This window comes from Bubalus kerabau, chromosome 5 (genome assembly GCF_029407905.1).
Source record: "Bubalus kerabau isolate K-KA32 ecotype Philippines breed swamp buffalo chromosome 5, PCC_UOA_SB_1v2, whole genome shotgun sequence".
In the NCBI taxonomy this organism is placed as follows: domain Eukaryota; kingdom Metazoa; phylum Chordata; class Mammalia; order Artiodactyla; family Bovidae; genus Bubalus; species Bubalus kerabau.
Window position 1 is genome coordinate 46,056,958 of NC_073628.1, and position 19,851 is coordinate 46,076,808.

Here is a 19,851-nt window from a genome sequence, read left to right on the forward strand (position 1 = left end):
CTGAATTTTGTGTAATGAACAAGTAATGCTTTCATGAAAAGAAGAAAACCATAGACATCAAAATAAGAAGAGTAGTTCATAAAATACAGGACTTGAAAAGAATTTGGGATTTATTTGTTAAGCCAGTTAAGCCAGTTCCTAATTTCTTCAGTTGAGGAAATGGAGGTACACACCAAAAAAAAAAAAAAAATCCTCTTGAATACTGTTTCCCCATTGCTGCTTAAAGAATAATAACCATTTTAAAAGAGCTAGTTCAAATATGCACAGCTTTGGCATTTCTGTGATAGCATGTCTCACATCTCTCACCAGCTGTAACTTCTAGTATAACATGAATCATGAAGAAGAGAAAGATGCTGTGGGGTGAAGACGGCTTCTCCTCACCATCTGTCCAACGCTTAGCCATATATTTCAGTTGTTGTTGCTCAGTCACTAAGCTGTGTTCGACTCTGAGACCCCGTGGACTGCAGCACACCAGGCTCCATTCCTTCATCGTCTCCCAAAGTTTGTTCACATTCACGTCCATTGAGTCAGTGATGCAATCTAACTGTCTCATCCTCTGTTGCACCTTCTCCTTAGATTTCAGTCTTTACCAGCATCAGGATCTGTTCCAATATCTTACTTATGCTATTTTAATTAACCCTTTAATCTTTTCAATTAATTAATTTTTATTGACGTAGAGTTGACTTACAATGTTTCAGGTGTACAGCAAATTGATTAGTTTACATAGTACACACACACACACACATATATATGCATACATTGTTGTTATTTAGTCACTGAGTCATGTCCAACTCTTCTGCAACCCCATGGACTGTAGCCCCCCAGGATCCTGTGTCCATGGGATTTCCCAGGCAAGAATACTGGCGTGGGTTGCCATTTCCTTTTCTTAGTGATCTTTCTGACCCAGGGATTGAACCCTCATCTCCGGCATTGACAGTCAGATTGTTTACTACTGAGCCACCAGGGATGCCCATGTGTATATATACTTTTCAGATACTTTTCCATTATGGGTTATTACAAGACATTGAATATAGTTCCCATTAGAGGTTATTTTAAGACATTGAATACAGTAGGTCCTTGTTTATCTATTTTATGTATAGTAGTGTATATGTGTTAATCCCAAATTCCTATTTTACCATTCTACTCCCTTCTCCTTTAGCAACCATAAGTTTTTCCTATGTCTGTGAGTCTATTTCTGTTTTATAAATAAGTTCATTTGTATCCTATTTTAGATTCCACATACAAGTAATATAATATATTTGTCTTTATCTACCTATTTAATTCACTTAGCATGGTAATTTTTAGGTCCATCCATGTTACTGAAAATGGCATTATATCATTCTTTTTTATGGGCTGAGCAATATTCCATTGTGTGTGTATATATACATATATATATATATATCACATCTTCTTTATCCATTCATCTGACATTTAGGTTACTTAATTAATCCTTGCAATACCTTCATGACTTAAATATCACTCTCATTATTCAGATGAATAAAAGAAAAATTAAACAGGTTAAAACATTTTAGAGTCTTAAAGTTGTCTTAACGTTAAGACAACTTTGTCAAAACCCACAGAACTTGAGTTTTACATAGGTTCATATTTCTTCAAAACTAAACATATAGGAAATACTCAGAAACTGTATTTAATAATCGAGGTATTTATCAGCAGCCTACTTATCCTGCAATTAATTCACAATGAAAACAACTTTGACCACAACTAGCATTTGAAGTCCAGATTTTTTAAACAAATAGAATTCTTTTTCATCACCAAAAAGCAATCATCACTGCTGCCATCTGGCTTCTTTATCGTATTTCAAAAAAAAATTTTTTTTAAACTTCTCTGTCTACTTGAAACATCACTTTCTTTTTTTAGACACCAGCTTCTTGCACAAAACTTTTGCCTCCGAGCTTTAATTCTAGAGCTAAATAACAATAGCTTATCTATTTAGCACTTTCCTAAAAACTACCACCTTGGATAATTTGTTTGGAGACAGATGGGATAGATATTATTACTTTCATTTTAAGGATGTGAAGGCTAAACCTTCAAGAGTTTCTGTGATTTGCTTATGAGCTTATACAACGTATACAGCTCTTTTTTTTTTTTAAACTTTACATAACTGTATTAGTTTTGCCAAATATCAAAATGAATCCGCCACAGGTATACATGTGTTCCCCATCCTGAACCCTCCTCCCTCCTCCCTCCCCATTCCATCCCTCTGGGTCGTCCCAGTGCACCAGCCCCAAGCATCCAGTATCGTGCATCGAACCTGGACTGGCAACTCGTTTCATACATGATATTTTACATGTTTCAATGCCATTCTCCCAAATCTTCCCACCCTCTCCCTCTCTCACAGAGTCCATAAGACTGTTCTATACATCAGTGTCTCTTTTGCTGTCTCATACATAGGGTTATTGTTACCATCTTTCTAAATTCCATATATATGCGTTAGTATACTGTATTGGTGTTTTTCTTTCTGGCTTACTTCACTCTGTATAATAGGTTCCAGTTTCTATACAGCTCTTAAATCACAAATCTAGGACCCAAGGGGAATTTTCTGACCCCAGATCTAGTGTTCTTCCCTCTGTGTTATGTGGTCTGATCATACAGAGGCATTCTCTTTGTCACCCCTGTAATTATCCACTACATGTTCTGTTATACTTAGTTTCACTTCCATCCCTACTGGACAGTTTTGATCTCTTAGTTTTTTAGCTTTTGTTCCTGTCAGAGTTTTTAATTGCTTGCAACAGAAATTCACTCTGGCTGAATTAAAAAGGGAACAAGTTTGCTGAAAGAATAATGGATAATTCAGGAGATCGTGGAGATGCAGGTTGAGAAACAGGTAAGAACGAGAAAGGAGGGCAGCAGCCAAATCATCTGCCAAAGCTGTGCTCTCGAACACAGGGTACCTCTGGGCAGCGCTTACCTTTACTGATACCTCTGATCTCATGCTTATAAACAGGATGATGTTAGCACCACTGCCCTTGCCCACTGCTAGAATGCTTTTCCATTGTCCTTGCTTCTTTGTGTCAGTATCTCCTGTTACAAAGTCTTGAATGGGTATGTCTGATTGGCTGAGTATTGATTGTGCGGTCATACTCTAGCTTTCTGGGAAGTTGGGAAATGGTAAGTGCTAAATATGTTTAACTTCTGTCATGGAAGGTGAGCTCTTTCTCTCAACAAGACTTAATGAAGTATGTGTGTATGCATGCTAAGTCACTTCAGTCATGTCCAACTCTTTGTGACCCCATGGACTGTGGCCCACCAGGCTCCTCTGTCCATGAGATGCAAGAATGTTGGAGTGGTTGCCTTGCCGTTCTCCAGGGGACCTTCCCAACCCAGGGACTGATGCATTGCAGGCAGAATCTTTACTGCTGAACCAACAGGGACAGCCCGCATTAAACATATACTTCTCTAAATATAACAAGGAGGTTGAAATAAAGTCCCCTACCATGACCAAAAATTAGCCAACTTCTAATACTGATTCCAATTTAGTTTTGCATGTTCTTTCTTTGGGTGAACTTTCTTTGAGATAAGAGACATATATTATTTATGACTATGTCTCGGTTGTCACTCAGCCAATAATTACACTTGCTCTGTGGCATTCAGAAGGGTTTTAACTTGTCATTTAACTTTCACTTATCATCTAAGAAATTCCTTTTCCAAAATTATCCTCTAATATTTCTCTCAAATGAGTGGATTTCATCAGGGCCTGACAGCATGAACTGTGGCTTTACAAAATCTTTTCAAAGCATGAAAACTATGTTTGGTATATTTCCATGGCTTTAGATTTTAAGATATGCCTTGTTATTTTACTTTAAGAACTCCAGATATTTCTTCAACAACAATATGTTTCTGATTCTGAATAATCCTTGCCTCTGCAGTATTTTTGAACAGTGGCTTCGAAAGTATCATCCTCTTCAAGATGTTTATCCAGAAGCTAATGCACCCATTGGGCACAACCGGGAATCCTACATGGTTCCTTTCATCCCTCTCTACAGAAACGGTGATTTCTTTATTTCATCCAAAGATCTAGGCTACGACTATAGCTACATACAAGATTCAGGTAAAGCTCAGTTTCTTTCATATGAGTTGCTCAGTCTGATGTGACCAATCTTTTTTGAGAGTGTGCAAAACCTTATGATTTTAAAGTGTTATCCCCCAATGTTTTAACTTAGAAAGTGCATTATAATCCTTAGTTCATCACTGATTTATTATTACATGGCCCAAGCTGAAAGAATCTTTAAGCTATTATCCATTGTGCTTAATATAAGGCATTCTGTGTGTGGCAACCTGGGAAGAGCACAAGAATTAAAATCAGAGAGTGTGAGACCTGATGCTAACAGACTTTGGTGTGACCTTGGGAATTCTGACTTCCACTCCCTGAATTTCAGCTTCTTAACCTAAGATATTGGGAATATAATACCTCAAAGAGATATTGTGATAATTAAGGGCATTAAGAACCTAGTGCAGTCTGCACAAGAAAAATAACTACCAGTTTTAGAATCGTCTTTGGGAGCTTCCTGCTAGGGTTATCAAGAAAACCTGTGAACATTTTTGATATTAAATCCTATTAATAATAATAATGCTAATAGATATAATAATAATAATTGCTATGACTATGATTAAGGTAGTGTTAAAAAGCCTAGGATTGTAACTATACCCAGGCTTTAAATAATCTTCCTTAGTTTAAGTATGTGTGTATTTTCTTGATAAATGAAGAACAGATAGCAAAGTTCCCCCACAATCTGAGAGTCTACTCCATACTATACATGTATTATTAGTCAGAATATATTAGGTAAGTATTATTATCCCTAGAATGAGGTGAGGACATTGATGCTAAAACAATCTCAGTGACTTTCCCAGTATCAAATACCAACATACGTAAGAGCCAGATTTCAATTTTACAGGGTCCTCTCTACTTAACAGAAGATGGTCAAAAGCAATAAAACAACACAGAGCTTGTGGATAAGAGGTATTCAACAAGCACTAATTATATTCATGGATAATTCATGAAAAGGTGAATAAATTAGTAAAATTAAATGAACAGATAAATGACATTTATCAACTTCCTACCTCTTGTTACACCTTAGTGACACATACATTAATGACATACCTCTAGCCTCAAAGAGCTCTAAATTCAGTGTACAAATCAGGCCATTGGCAAAGAAACTATGAAACATCAGGCTGTGTTAAGTGCAGTAAAGGAGTCATAAACAGAATACTACGGGAGCACAGAGGAGAAAGCAATGACTTCAGAATAGTTCAAACTAGAAAAACAAGATGAGGCCATGAAGGGTGAGCGGGCAGGTAGCAGATTGTATTAACTATGTAAGGTCTTATCTACATGGGTTTGATTATAGAAACTAATAAAGTATTCTCTAAATAATGAGTCAAAAATAAATAAATAAATAAAAGACCTGTGGCATTGAAACATGTATGATATCATATATGAAATGAGTCGCCAGTCCAGGTTCAATGCATGATACTGGATGCTTGGGGCTGGTGCACTGGGACAACCCAGAGGAATGGTATGGGGAGGGAGGAGGGAGGAGGGTTCAGGATGGGGAACACATGTATACCTGTGGCAGATTCATTTTGATATTTGGCAAGACTAATACAATTATGTAAAGTTTAAAAATAAATTTAAATTAAAAAAAAATAAAATAAAATAAAATAAAAGAATAACAAAATAGAGGTGTAAAGTGTACTATATATTTCTGGAATGCTAAATTGTCCAATTTGAGAAGCATGAGCAATGGAAAATTACACAAATGTGATAAACTGAGTCACTTCATAATAGCCAACACATTATGAATCTTTTTAGGTTTCATGAACTCTTCTAGATGTGCTGTATGCATTATTTGCTTTAACCTTCATAACTACCCTTATGAAGATACTATTATTTCTTTTTCCAGATCATAGATGAGAAAATAGAGGTGTAAAGCATATGAATAACTTGTCCCAGGCCATCTAGCTAGTATGTGGCATAGCAGAACCACACTTTAAGGTCAACAGGAGAATCTGTATTTTATCAATATTCTCTTGCCCTTTGGGGAGCCATTAGTTGGACAGATATGGGTTTGATTGACCTGTTCTGTTTTATCTGAAGATCATAGCCAATAGGAAGAGGACTAAAATGGCTGGTGGAGGAGATCAGTTCTTTGAAAACCTTAAGATCACTGTGAACAGGGTTAAGATGTGATAAGGGTGGAGTGTGGAGAAGTGATAAGGGGGGTGAATTCCTGTGAGTCGAAAAGAAGGGTCATCTCCAGTGACATGTTTCCCCTTCCTTCTAGAAACACCCATAGTGTGTAAAGAAAGGAACATGTTGATAACAGTCTTTCAAAGATTCACCATCAGGATTTTATGATTTCCATTTCCAGAACATAATAGACTCTTTCTTGGGCTCATGCTTTTGATCACACTATTCTCTCTAGCTAAATTCTGATCCTCTTCATCTATGTGTCAAACTCTCAGATATGAAATAATTATATATATATATATATATATATATACACACACACACACACACACACACACACAGTCATGTTTAATCACTCCTTTGTTAGAACTGCATGCTAGTTTTTCTACATATGATTTGTCCCCCTCTCTACCTTGGCTGTTGTAGAAGGAAATGGCAACCCACTCCAGTATTCTTGCCTGGAAAATCCCATGGACAGAAGAGCCTGTTGGGCCACAGTCCATAGGATCACAAAGAGTCAGACAGGTTGTTCATTGGAAGGAATGATGCTGAAGCTGAAACTCCAGTACTTTGGCCACCTCATGCGAAGAGTTGACTCATTGGAAAAGACTCTGATGCTGGGAGGGATTGGGGGCAGGAGGAGAAGGGGACGACAGAGGATGAGATGGCTGGATGGCATCACTGACTCGATGGATGTGAGTCTGAGTGAACTCCGGGAGTTGGTGATAGACAGGGAGGCCTGGCGTGCTGCGATTCATGGGGTCGCAAAGAGTCGGACACGACTGAGCGACTGAACTGAACTGAACTGAATGTATTTCAAGCCTTCTATTGCACTAGGTATTTTTTAGGTGATTTTATTGGCTTATTTATTCCTTTTACATACATATGTTTAGTAACTGTCTTGTACAAGGCATTCTTTTAGACTACAAATACAGTGGCAAACAACGTAGTCTCCTCCTAATGAAAGAATAAGACCTTAAACCACTACTTTCCTAATGACTCATTTATTTAGAGATGTGCCTATCTCTAGGAGTCAATGAAGTGACATTTCAGAGAATATCCATGACAGGAGGAATTCATTAGTTGAAAAGGGAGTCTTGATCATGAATTTGGGCCATACTGCTAGGATAACAGATTCATTAATGAATTTTAAATAAATCAGGGTCGAATTTGAGTTTTCATAAGATTATGTTTGCTGCAGCTTGTAGAAAGTTTTATGGCAGTCGCAAAGCACATTCAGGGAGGCTGATGAAAATGCTATTACAAGTATCCAGGGGAGAGCTGAAGGAAATTTGAATTGCAGCAGCGGTGATAGGAGGCGAGGTAGAAAGGACAAAAGAATTTGAAGTTATTTTGAAAGCAAAATTTATGGAACTTGGAAAATGATTTATGTAATAGGTGAGAAAGAAGGAAATATTAGAGATGACTTTAAGCTTTCTGGCCTATGATAAATGGTGATTGAATTCATCAAGGCAGTAACAACAGGAACAGGGCCAGACATGGAGAGAATCTCAAGGTGGTATCTGCTACATAGTGAAATGGGGTGAATGGCACATCAGAATCAAGATGTCTCTGAGTAGCTAGATGGCCTTGAACCTCAGAAGAGATTGTGGCCTGCAGATGCTGATGTGAGAGACATGAACATATAAATTGCCAGTCTTTACAGTCCTTTACGATCACAATGTGGTAGTGACTTTCATGTTCCACCTCATTGTATGCATGCATGTGTTCATGCTCAGTTATGTTCAACTCTTTGCAACCCTGTAGACTGCAGCCTACCAAGCTCCACCTCATTGTTCCTTCCCTAATGTCCAAATGGGTACTTTTTACCGAAAAGGCAATAAGAAGTATTAGAGAAGAAAAGGGAAAGGAGTATCACATTAAGGGATTAATGGTATTTATTATTTATTTATAGTTAGATTTTTTTTAATAAAATTGATTTTAAATGTTTTATGTATTTACAGTATTTTCATACAGCTGTGAATTTGCACAAGTTTTAGAAAAGTTTTGCTTTAAAATAAACAACAATAGCTGCCTATTTTCCATTTTATGAATTATTCTAGTGCTCCTATAGTACTTTCAAGGAGTTTAAATTTTATCTCTATTCATTGCTAAACTTTAACCACCTTACTAAAAATGTCTTTAAATTTTTCAATATAATTTAGTTCAGGCAGTTAGTTATTCATCATTTAGGCAGACATGTTTATAATTACTCAAGTGTTTTCCATAAAAGGCTGCTGATAATTTCTTGCTTTAGTAAAACATTTTCTCTTATAATTGAATATAGCGATGTTTTAAAAAATTGAGTAGCAGGTCATTTTGTCACATGCATAACTGGTTAAAAGATGGAACCGAAATGGGTTGAATCCTGTTGGCAAATGTACTTCTGCTTTCTATATGGTGCTACTTTGCTAAGAGCTTCCTTCTTCTAATATATTTCAAAAGACTTGACATTTGATTTTAAAAATGATAGGAGGATGCACGTGTCACTTTCAATTCTGGTTTCCTCGGTGTGTATGCCCAGCAGTGGGATTGCTGGGTCATATGGCAGTTCTAGTTCCAGTTTTTTTAAGGAATCTCCACACTGTTCTCCATAGAGGCCGCACTACTTTGCAGTGCCACCAACAGGGTAAGAGGGTTCCCTTTTCCCCACACCCTCTCCAGCATTTATTTTTTGCAGACTTTTGATAGCAGCCATTCTGACTGGCATGAGATGGTACGTCATTGTGGTTTTGATTTGCATTTCTCTGATAATGGGAGATGTTGAGCATCTTTTCACGTGTTTGTTAGCCATCTGTATGTCTTCTTTGGAGAAATGTCTGTTTAGTTCTTTGGCCCATTTTTTGATTGGGTAGTTTATTTTTATGGTATTGAGCTGCATGAGCTGCTTGTATATTTTAGAGATTAACTCTTTGTCAGTTGCCTTGTTTGCTATTACTTTCTCCCATCCTGAAGGCTGTTTTTTCACCTTGCTTATAGTATCCTTTGTTGTGCAAAAGCTTTTAAGTTTAATTAGGTCTCATTTGTTTATTTTGGCTTTTATTTCCGTTACTCTGAGAGGTGGGTCATAGAGGATCTTGCTGTGATTTATGTCAGAGAGTGTTTTACTTATGTTTTATAGGAGTTTTATAGTTTCTGGTCTAGGAGTTTTATAGTTTCTGGTCTTACATTTAGATCTTTAATCCATTTTGAGTTTATTTTTGTGTATGGTGTTAGAAAGTGTTCTAGTTCCATTATTTTACAGGTGGTTGTCCAGTTTTCCCAGCACCACTTGTTAAAGAGATTGCCTTTTCTCCATTGTATATTTTTGCTTCTTTTGTCAAAGATAAGGTGTCCATAGGTGCATGGATTTATCTCTGGGATTTCTATTTTGGTCCATTGATCTATATTTATGTCTTTGTGCCAGTACCATACTGTCCTGATGACTCTCAGTCAATCAGTTCAATTGCTCAGTCACGTCTGACTCTGCAACCCCATGAATCGCAGCATGCCAGGCCTCCCTGTCCATCACCAACTCACAGAGTTCCTCCAAACTCATGTGCATCAAGTCGGTGATGCCATCCAGCTATCTCATCCTCTGTCGTCCCCTTCTCCTCCTGCCCCCAATCCCTCCCAGCATCAGGGTCTTTTCCAATGAGTCAACTCTTCACATGAGGTGGCCAAAGTATTGGAGTTTCAGCCTCAGCATCAGTCCTTCCAATTAACACCCAGGACTGATCTCCTTTAGGATGGACTGGTTGGATCTCCTTGCAGTTAAAGGGACTCTCAAGAGTCTTCTCCAGCACCACAGTTCAAAAGCATCAATTCTTCAGTACTCAGCTTTCTTCACAGTCCAACTCTCACATCCATACTTGATGACTGTAGCTTTGTGGTATAGTCTGAAATCAGGCAGGTTGATTCCTCCAGTTCCATTTTTCTTTCTCAAGATGCTTTGGCTATTTGAGGGTTTTTGTATTTCCATGCAAATTGTGAAATTATTTGTTCTAGTTCTGTGAAAAATACCATTGGTAGCTGGATAGGGATTTCATTGAATCTTTAGATTGCTTTGAGTAGTATACTCATTTTCACTATATTGATTCTTCCAATCCATGAACATGGTATATTTCTTCATCTATTTGTGTCATCTTTGATTTCTTTCATAGTTTTATAGTTTTCTATATATAGGTCTTTTGTTTTTTAGGTAGATTTATTCCTAAGGATAAATGGCTAAGCTGGTAAAGCGTCTGCCTACAATGCGGGAGACCAGGGTTCAATCCCTGGGTTGGGAAGATATCCTGGAGAAGGAAATGGCAACCCACTCCAGTACTCTTGCCTGGAAAATCCCATGGATGGAGAAGCCTGGTAGGCTACAGTCCATGGGGGTAGCAAAGAGTCGGACATGACTGAGCAACTTCACTTTCACTTTTTATTCCTAAAGATTTTATTCTTTTCATCACAATGGTGAATGAGATTGGTTTTTTTTGCACTGTTTACAATAGCTAAGACATGGACAAACCCAGATGTCCATTGGCAGGTGAATGGGTAAGAAAGCTGTAGTATATATACACAATGGAATATTACTCAGCTATTTAAAAGAACACATTTGAATCAGTTCTAATAAGCTGGATGCAACTTGAGCCTATTATACAGAGTTAAGTAAGTCAGAAAGAAAAACACTAATACGATATATTAATGCATATATATGGAATTTAGAAAGATGGTACTGATGACCCTATACGTGAGACAGCAATAGAGACACAGATATAAGGAAAAGACTTTTGGACTCTGTGGGAGAAGGCCAAAGTAGGATGATTTGAGAGAATAGCATTTAAACATGTATATTACCATATGTGAGATAGATCATCAGTCCAAGTTTGATGCATGAAACAGAGCACTCAAAACCGGTGCATTGGGACAACCCTGAGGGATGGGATGGGGAGGGAAGTGGGTGGGGGGTTCAGGATGGGGAACACATGTACACCCATGGCTGATTCATGTCAATCTATGGCAAAAACCACTACAATATTGTAAAGTAATTAGCCTCCAATTAAAATGAATAAATTAATTTTTAAAAATGAGAGGAAGAGGCATGCACAGTAATTGGAATATTTCATTCTGCACACGGGATTTGATGAGGTCTCTGTTGTTCATGGATTTGTTCACTTATGCTTGCCTATGTGTATGCAAAGGTATATCCTGTTCCTTCTGCCAGGAATGGCTTGCCATCAGCATCCTACATTCAAGTTCTAATTCATTTTTCTACTCAGAGGGATAGTCTCCTGGGATGCCTTCTCTGACTCCCCAGACAGATAGAGGAGGTCTTTTCCCTGTGATCCCATTATATCTTTTACATGCTTTCATTAGAACAGCACTGTTCTTAAAACAATTTGTTTACTTGTCAGGCTCCTCTTCCAGTTATTGTTTCCTTCAGGCCAGGGGCTCTGATCCTTTCACATGTGTGAACAACCACATGGCATATATTGTGTCTCAGTAAATGTTGCTGTATGAATGAATAAATAAATAAATAGAAGAATGAAAGATAAATAAAGATGCACTACTTGCTGTCAAGAGTTTGTGATCAAGTTTGAAAAGTAAGACACATATATAAATAACTATAACACAGATGATTGTGCCAAGTGTCACAAAGGAGCATAGAAGAAAAGAATCTGGGAATCCAGAAGAGAAAATTGAATAAAATCAGTGACCAAAACAAGTTTGAAAGAGATAAAATTTTATTGCAAGCTGATTCATTTGAAATATTGATGGAACTACTTTGGAATAAGAATTCAGTTCAGTTCAGTTCAGTCGCTCAGTCGTGTCCAACTGTTTGTGACCCATGAACCTCAGCATGGCAGGCCTCCCTGTCCATCCCAACTCCTGGAGTCTACCCAAACTCATGTCCATTGAGTCGGTGATGCCATCCAACCATCTCATCCTCTGTCGTCCCCTGCTCCTCTTGCCCTCAGTCTTTCCCAGCATCAGGGTCTTTTCAGATGAGTCAGCTCTTTGCATCAGGTGGCCAAAGTATTGGAGTTTCGGCTTCAACATCAGTCCTTCCAATGAACACCCAGGACTGATCTCATTTATGATGGACTGGTTGGATCTCCTTGCAGACCAAGGGACTCTCAAGAGTCTTCTCCAACACCACAGTTCAAAAGCATCGATTCTTTAGCAATCAGCTTTCTTTATAGTCCAACTCTCACATCCATACATGACTACTGGAAAAACCATAGCCTTGACTAGATGGACCTTTGTTGACAAAGTAATGCCTCTGCTGTCTAGGTTGGGCATAACTTTTCTTCCAAGGAGTAAGCGTCTTTTAATATCATGGAGCAAACACAATCTGCCATGATTTTGGAGCCCCAAAAAATAAAGTCTGATACTGTTTCCACTGTTTCCCCATCTATTTGCCATGAAGTGATGGGAGTGAATGCCATGATCTTAGTTTTCTGAATGTTGAGCTTTAAGCCAACTTTTTCACTCTCCTCTTTCACTTTCATCAAGATGGTCTTTAGTTCTTCTTCACTTTCTGCCTTAAGGGTGGTGTCATCTGCATATCTGAGGTTATTGATATTTCTCCCAGCAATCATGATTCCAGCTTGTGCTTCCTCCAGCCCAGCATTTCTCATGATGTACTCTGCATATAAGTTAAATAAGCAGGGTGACAATATACAGCCTTGATGGACTCCTTTTCCTATTTGGAACCAGTCTGATTTTCCATGCCTGGTTCTGACTATTGCTTCCTGACCTGCATATAGGTTTCTCAAGAGGCAAGTCAAGTGGTCTGGTATTCCCATCTCTTTCGAAATTTTCCACAGTTTATTGTCATCCACACAGTCAAAGGCTTTGGCATAGTCAATAAAGCAGAAAGAGATGTTTTTCTGGAACTCTCTTGCTTTTTCAATGATCTAACAGATATTGGCAATTTGATCTCTGGTTCCTCTGTCTTTTCTAAAACCAGTTTGAACATCTGGAAATCCATGTACTGCTGAAGCCTGGCGTGGAGAATTTTGAGCATTACTTTACTAGTGTGTGAGATGAGTGCAATTGTGCGGTAGTTTGAGCATTCTTTGGCATTGCCTTTCTTTGGCATTGGAATGAAAACTGACCTTTTCCAGTCCTGTGGTCACTGCTGAGTTTTCCAAATTTGCTGGCATATTGAGTGCAGCACTTTCACAGCATCATCTTTTAGGATTTGAAATAGCTCAACTGGAATTCCCTCACCTCCACTAGCTTTGTTTGTAGTGATGCTTCCTAAGGCCCACTTGACTTCACATTCCAGGATGTCTGGCTCTAGGTGAGTGAGCGCACCAACATAATTATCTGGGTCATGAGGATCTTATGAAGATCTTTTTTGTACATTTCTTCTGTGTATTCTTGTCACCTCTTCTAAATATCTTCTGCTTCTGTTAGGTCCATACCATTTTTGTCCTTTATTGAGCCCATCTTTGCATGAAATGTTCCCTTGGTATCTCTAATTTTCTTGAAGAGATCTCTAGTCTTTCCCATTCTATTGTTTTCCTCTATTTCTTTGCACTGATCACTGAGGAAGGCTTTCTTATCTCTCCTTGCTCTTCTCTGTAACTCCATTTTCAAATGGGTATATCTTTCCTTTTCTCCTTTGCTTTTCACAACTATTTGTAAGGCTTCCTCAAACAGCCATTTTGCTTTTTTTGCATTTCTTTTCCTTGGGGATGGTCTTGACCCCTGTCTCCTGTACAATGTCACAAACCTCCGTCCATAGTTCATCAGGCATTCTGTCTATCAGATCTAGTCCCTTAAATCTATTTCTCACTTCCACTGTATAATCATACCTAATGATCTAGTGGTTTTCCCCACTTTCCTCAGTTCAAGTCTGAATTTGGCAATAAGGTTTCATGAGTCACAGTCAGAAGTCTTGTTTTTGCTGACTGTATAGAGCTTCTTCATCTTTTGCGGCAAAGAATATAATCAATCTGATTTCAGTGTTGGCCATCTGGTGATGGCCATGTGTAGAGTATTCTCTTGTGTTGTTGGAAGAGGGTATTTGCTATGACCAGTGTATTCTCTTGGCAAAACTCTATTAGCCTTTGCCTGCTTCATTCTGTACTCCAAGGCCAAATTTGCCTGTTACTTAAGGCGTTTCTTGACTTCCTACTTTTGCATTCCAGTCCTCTATAATGAAAAGAGCATCTCTTTTGTGTGTTAATTCTAGAAGGTCTTGTAGGTCTTCATAGAACCGTTCAACTTCAGCTTTACTGGTCGGGTCATAGACTTGGATTACCGTGATATTGAATGGTTTGCCTTGGAAACGAACAGAGATCATTCTGTCGTTTTTGAGATTGCATCCAAGTAATACATTTCGGACTCTTTTGTTGACTATGACTCCATTTCTTCCAAGGGATTCCTGCTCATAGTAGTAGATATAATGGTCATCTGAGTTAAATTCACCCATTCCAGTCAATTTTAGTTTGCTGATTCCTAGAATGTTGAAGTTCACTCTTGCCATCTCTTGTTTGACCACTTCCAATTTGCCTTGATTCATCGACCTATCATTTCAGGTTCCTATACAATATTGTTTTTTACAGCATCAGACCTTGCTTCTATCATCAGTCACATCCACAACTGGGTGTTGCTTTTGCTTTGGCTCCATCCCTTCATTCTTTCTGTAGTTATTCCTCTACTGATCTCCAGTAGCATATGGGGCACCTAATGACCTGGGGAGTTCATCTTTCAGTATCCTAACTTTTTGCCTTTTCATCACCACAGTCACAGAAAATGAGCCAATCTGATCACATGGACTACAGCCTTGTCTAACTCAATGAAACTAAGCCATGCCATGCAGGGGTCACCCAAGATGGCCAGGTCATGGTGGAGAGGTCTGACAGAATGTGGTCCACTGGAGAAGGGAATGGTGAACCACTTCAGTATTGTTGCCTTGAGAACCCCATGAACAGTATAAAATGAGAGTAATAAATAATAGTTATAAATTACTTTTTATGTGAAAGGCATCATACCTAACGTTACACATACATTGAAGAGTTTAAATATTACAGGCAAATTTTCTAAGTTTCAGGTTGGGAATTCATTAAATTAGGATAATGATTCCTAACTACCTTATGCATTTCTTGTATAGATAAATGGTCATGTGAATAATGCTTGAAATGCTGGAAATGACAGAGCACCAAATAGAAAACTATATAATTATTCTATAGAGAATAGGTAACAAGAAAAATGAAATTTTAAGTAGGTAAAAATAATAGAAAACTTTTTATATTAAGAAATAATTTACAGGAGCACTATTGAGGCTGCAAAACAAATAACTGAGAAGGAAAAGTCAAAAGTTTAGATTGAAGCCATTAAGAAACACGGGTTGTTTCAAAGAAGATAGTCCACTGGTGACAGTAAAATTTAAAACCACTTGAAATGAACCAAAGTAGAGAAATCATAAAATAAGCCGGAAAGGACACCTAAAGAAATAGTATTTTAAAACTTTGAAAGCATTTGAGCTGAGCAGCAAGCAATAAAGAAAATCATAATTATTATGTAACCTCTATGTATCTGCATTTTGTCACAGTTAAAATGCATGATATAGTGAAGTGATTAATAGCAATGCAAGCTAAGCATTTGTAGTCTCATTTTCAATATGATTTTTAAATGTATTAAAACAGTAACTTTTATGTTTGATGAAAATATTTTTCACATTTTAAAATTTAGTTTTGTTAGCTTTTATTTCTTAGATTTAAATTTATTAATTCAAAGTTATAAATTGTTATTATTATTTACTCTATAATGTTAATTCTTTGGAGCTTATTGCCCCTTCATGATGAAGAGAAACATTAATTGGCTATATTTTTCAAATTATGCTTAATGGAACCTAAGAATATTAAAAGTATCTTAGTGACAGCTGGCAAAAGGCTGTGCGAAGGACAGGAATGCGGAAAGTAACAGGGGAAACAGACAGGGTCTGAGCTCTGTCCCACTTAAGTCAGGGAAACGCCACTTTTTTCTCCTTCGAATGAAGATTGAAATATAATATAAAATTAATTTTTAACAAATTCTCTTGTTTTAATTGTTCTGAGTTCTTGAGTTTATGGTGAACATTGAGACTCTCATTTTACATTCACAACATGTTGCTACCCATTCTTTCCTAGTTATTTTATAAACTAATACTCATTTTCTTTTTATTTGGTTGATGTAATTTTTTATGATAACATAGCTTTCATATAACTGTAATTTCAGAGTATCTTAAGGTACTTACTCCATCTTTTATTACTGCAGAAATCTAATTAACCTTTAAAAATAATTAGGACTTTTTGAAGTGCAAATGTCAGAAACGCCATAGAAACAAGATTACATAAAAAGCTAATTTAGTGGTTTACAGAACCCAAGGAAGGAATGAACACTAGAAATGTAAAAAAGACAAAAATGTAGCTGAGACAGAGAAACAGTAGGAACCAGGAAACAAGCAGTCTAAAGATTTATCTCCTCTCTCTCTCTTTCCCTTTCTCATTTTCCCCTCCCCAACCCTTCCCTAGCGCTAAGACTGTTACCAGCTCCTGAGTCACCGGACTCAATTCTCCTCAGTGAATTCTGAGTAATGGCCAATTCTGATTGGCCCATCTGGAGTCAGTGGTTCACTCAGAACTAATCAGTTGTAGCCAACAAAATAGGTTATAAAAAAAAGCTGTTACAGTTCCTACATCAGCCACAGAGGGAAGGTAAGGTTGGGGAGCAGATATAGGCTCAAATATCCATGGCCCAGATAAGTTAGTTTATTAATTGGTCAAATAGCAGTCTTGGCATATAGTCAAATACGGGCTCCATAATTTCAGGGACCAGAGCCGCTGCTTCCTTGTAGTTCTATAAGACCTGGGGTGTACCCTTGATCACATGACCTGTGCTGGCTCACCAGCATGCTATTTGCATTAGTTGAAAGGAGAAAAGGGAAAAGGAGAAGGCATCCTTTTTCTTTTTTAGGGAACTACCCCAAAGTTACATGCATTACTTTTGCTTAAGACTTGAGTCACATAAAGTCATATTTTTTTGCAAGGTAAGCCCAAGATACACTCTCTTCTTTCCTTTGTGTCACAAAACTGATATTTTAGAGTGTCTTGTAAATAATGATGGTTCCTTTAAAATCAAGCAACTCCAAGAGGAAAATGATGTGAGAAAGAAATGTAATCATAATGTAATCATAGAATACTATTAGGTTCAATTGTGAATCAAATTTAAATACTAAAAATAATGAAAGTCCTAGATGTGGATTTGGCCCCAAATCCTGATGTTATTATACTGAAAAGATGGAGAAAAGGGAAGTTGTGAGAGAGCTAAAATAATTACTTATGCATGACAAACTCCAGAGATAAACTCGAGAAATTAAGAGATAGTAGTATTTGCCTATTATTTAGAAATATGGAGTCAAATAACTATAAACAGCTAGAGGAGTTAGAGTAGCTGGCAGGGAGCAGACACTATACAATTTACAGGTCAGATACTATCTATGAAGTTTGAAACATCCAGACAAGGTGGTATTGTTTTCCTATTTTCCTGTTGAAGACGCTGAAGCCTTGGGGTTCTAGGTGTAACTTCCCCAAGCTCTTACAGCTAGTGAGTAGCAGAGCTGGCATTCAGACTTAAGCCTCTGACTCCAAAGTATGCAGCAAGGATGATGGTGATGATGATGATAGTAAAAACATTGGGATGTCTTTCTATTTCAGAACCGGACATTTTTCAAGATTACATTAAGCCCTACTTAGAACAAGCACAACGAATCTGGCCGTGGCTCATTGGGGCAGCTGTGGTTGGGTCTGTCCTTACTGCTGTGCTGGGAGGACTTACTAGCCTGTTATGTCGTCGAAAGAGAAACCAGCTTCCAGAAGAAAAGCAGCCCCTGCTCATGGAAAAAGAGGATTACCACAATTTGATGTATCAGAGCCATTTATGAAAGGTTTAGGCAATAGAGCTGGGGCAAAAAACCTGACCTTGCTATAACTTAAATGATGTTAAAGTCCCCAGGGGATGTCCCAGAGGAAATCCTTGGCATGTGTCTCTGGAGATCCTTATCAAAACTGTTATCAATACAAAATGTAGCCCTCCTCCTACTCAGGTAGAAGCCACCTGTGCTTGCTTTGCTGGATTTTGATCATTCCCCGAAGGGTTCTTCTCAAGCTCATATTTCCATGGAAAGGATGCCATTTGGTAATAAGTAACTGCTAGTTGTATCTGAATGAACATGCTCTTGTAAAATATGGGAACGATTGTGATTCTTTTCCTCTTGATTGTGGAATGACTTGTTCCTTTTATTACCCCCTTTCTTTAATTTTAATAAAATAGCAACAAATTTACACTAATTGACTCCTTTGAGCTTGATAAATACTTTCCAATTATCTTAAGAAAGCATAATGTTCCCCTTTTATTTTCATTCTTCCTCCAAAATATGTTATGGAATTCAAGTAAAAAATAGTCTTCAGACTTTTCCTGCCATAATTTTGACTGTACATTTGAAGGTCATTGACATCAAGGACATTTCTCCTACAAAGAATCAAGCTAAGTACCTGCCTCAAGATGTCCTCACCAAAGGTGTTGACAATAAAGATAATAATCTTATTATAGCGCTTTTAAAATATCTTCTAAAAAGGACTTTATTTTATTACAGAATGTTTAAAATGCTGTGAAACATTTGCTAGTAGAAAACAATTACATGAATATTAGCCTGTCTGTAGTTTTAGTAAAATAACTTATTTCTATTTTTCCTGGCAATTAAGACCCTAAATTAAGATGTCCAGATAATCTTGCTACTTGAATTTTTGGTCCAGTTGAATTTCTAAAAATAATCCAATTGATATTCCATTCCTTCTATCGTTATGTAAAGCATAAAAGACTAGTGGGTGGAAGTTATCAGGGACCCATTTGGGTATAAGAAAAGGAAAAACTGTCCAATATTCAGAGTTTTCCAAAACCAAAATGGACATTTTTGGAAAATAATAAGTGTTTGCCACTAGAGTTCTTCACATAGAGGTTGGATGACAAATTTGACTTGAATTCTAGAAATAGAATTTAAGTATTGAGTCTATAGTCATACTTATTTACATTGGCTCAGGGCTTATAACAACTCCCCATTCAGAAATGAGGCCAAACATGCTCTAGAAAAGGTCCCTCTGACTCTGCCACAGTATTTCAGTGTTTCACCAAATTTCTTCTTCCACCGTCTCATCCAAACTCAATAACTCTGTGCTTGAATCCCTAGTCTCTTTTAGTTCCCTTATGTCTAGTTTGCATTTAATTGCTCAGCATTTTTAGGTATGTATCTCCATTTGACTGCTTAACTTATACTTCCAGCCTTATTCCTAGACACTGTCTTTTTACTCTCTCTCTCTTGAGATAGCCATGCTTTTAAAACAGAATTATCCAATCCAAGCTCCAGAAATACACCTCAGTCTGACACCTAAACCTCTACATATCTGGAATGGTTTTTAAGAGAGGACCCATTGATCTGTATGGTACCTTTCAATTAAAATATCCTACAATTCCTATAAGGCGTGCCATGTAGTGTTAGGCTGTTTATGAATGCACTTAGAAATTCAGAGAAAAGTAAAAATCATCTTGCTATATATATTGGTCAGATGATTTTGGCTAATTTTCATCTAGAACAAATAAAAATGTACAATTATTGAAGTAATGCC

At 37.5% G+C, this 19,851-nt stretch overlaps 1 protein-coding gene across 1 annotated transcript in view; it reads left to right on the top strand.

Annotated features, from left to right (window-relative positions):
- Window positions 1–18,513, top strand: part of TYR (tyrosinase) — a 105,810-nt gene extending 87,297 nt beyond the window's left edge. The window contains exons 4-5 of the mRNA XM_055581575.1: window positions 3,888–4,069; window positions 17,887–18,513. Of these exons, the coding sequence (XP_055437550.1) occupies window positions 3,888–4,069; window positions 17,887–18,113 (409 nt within the window). The 3' untranslated portion in view covers window positions 18,114–18,513. The remainder of the gene's footprint in view (window positions 1–3,887; window positions 4,070–17,886) is intronic.
- The last annotated feature ends 1,338 nt before the right edge of the window (window positions 18,514–19,851 follow it).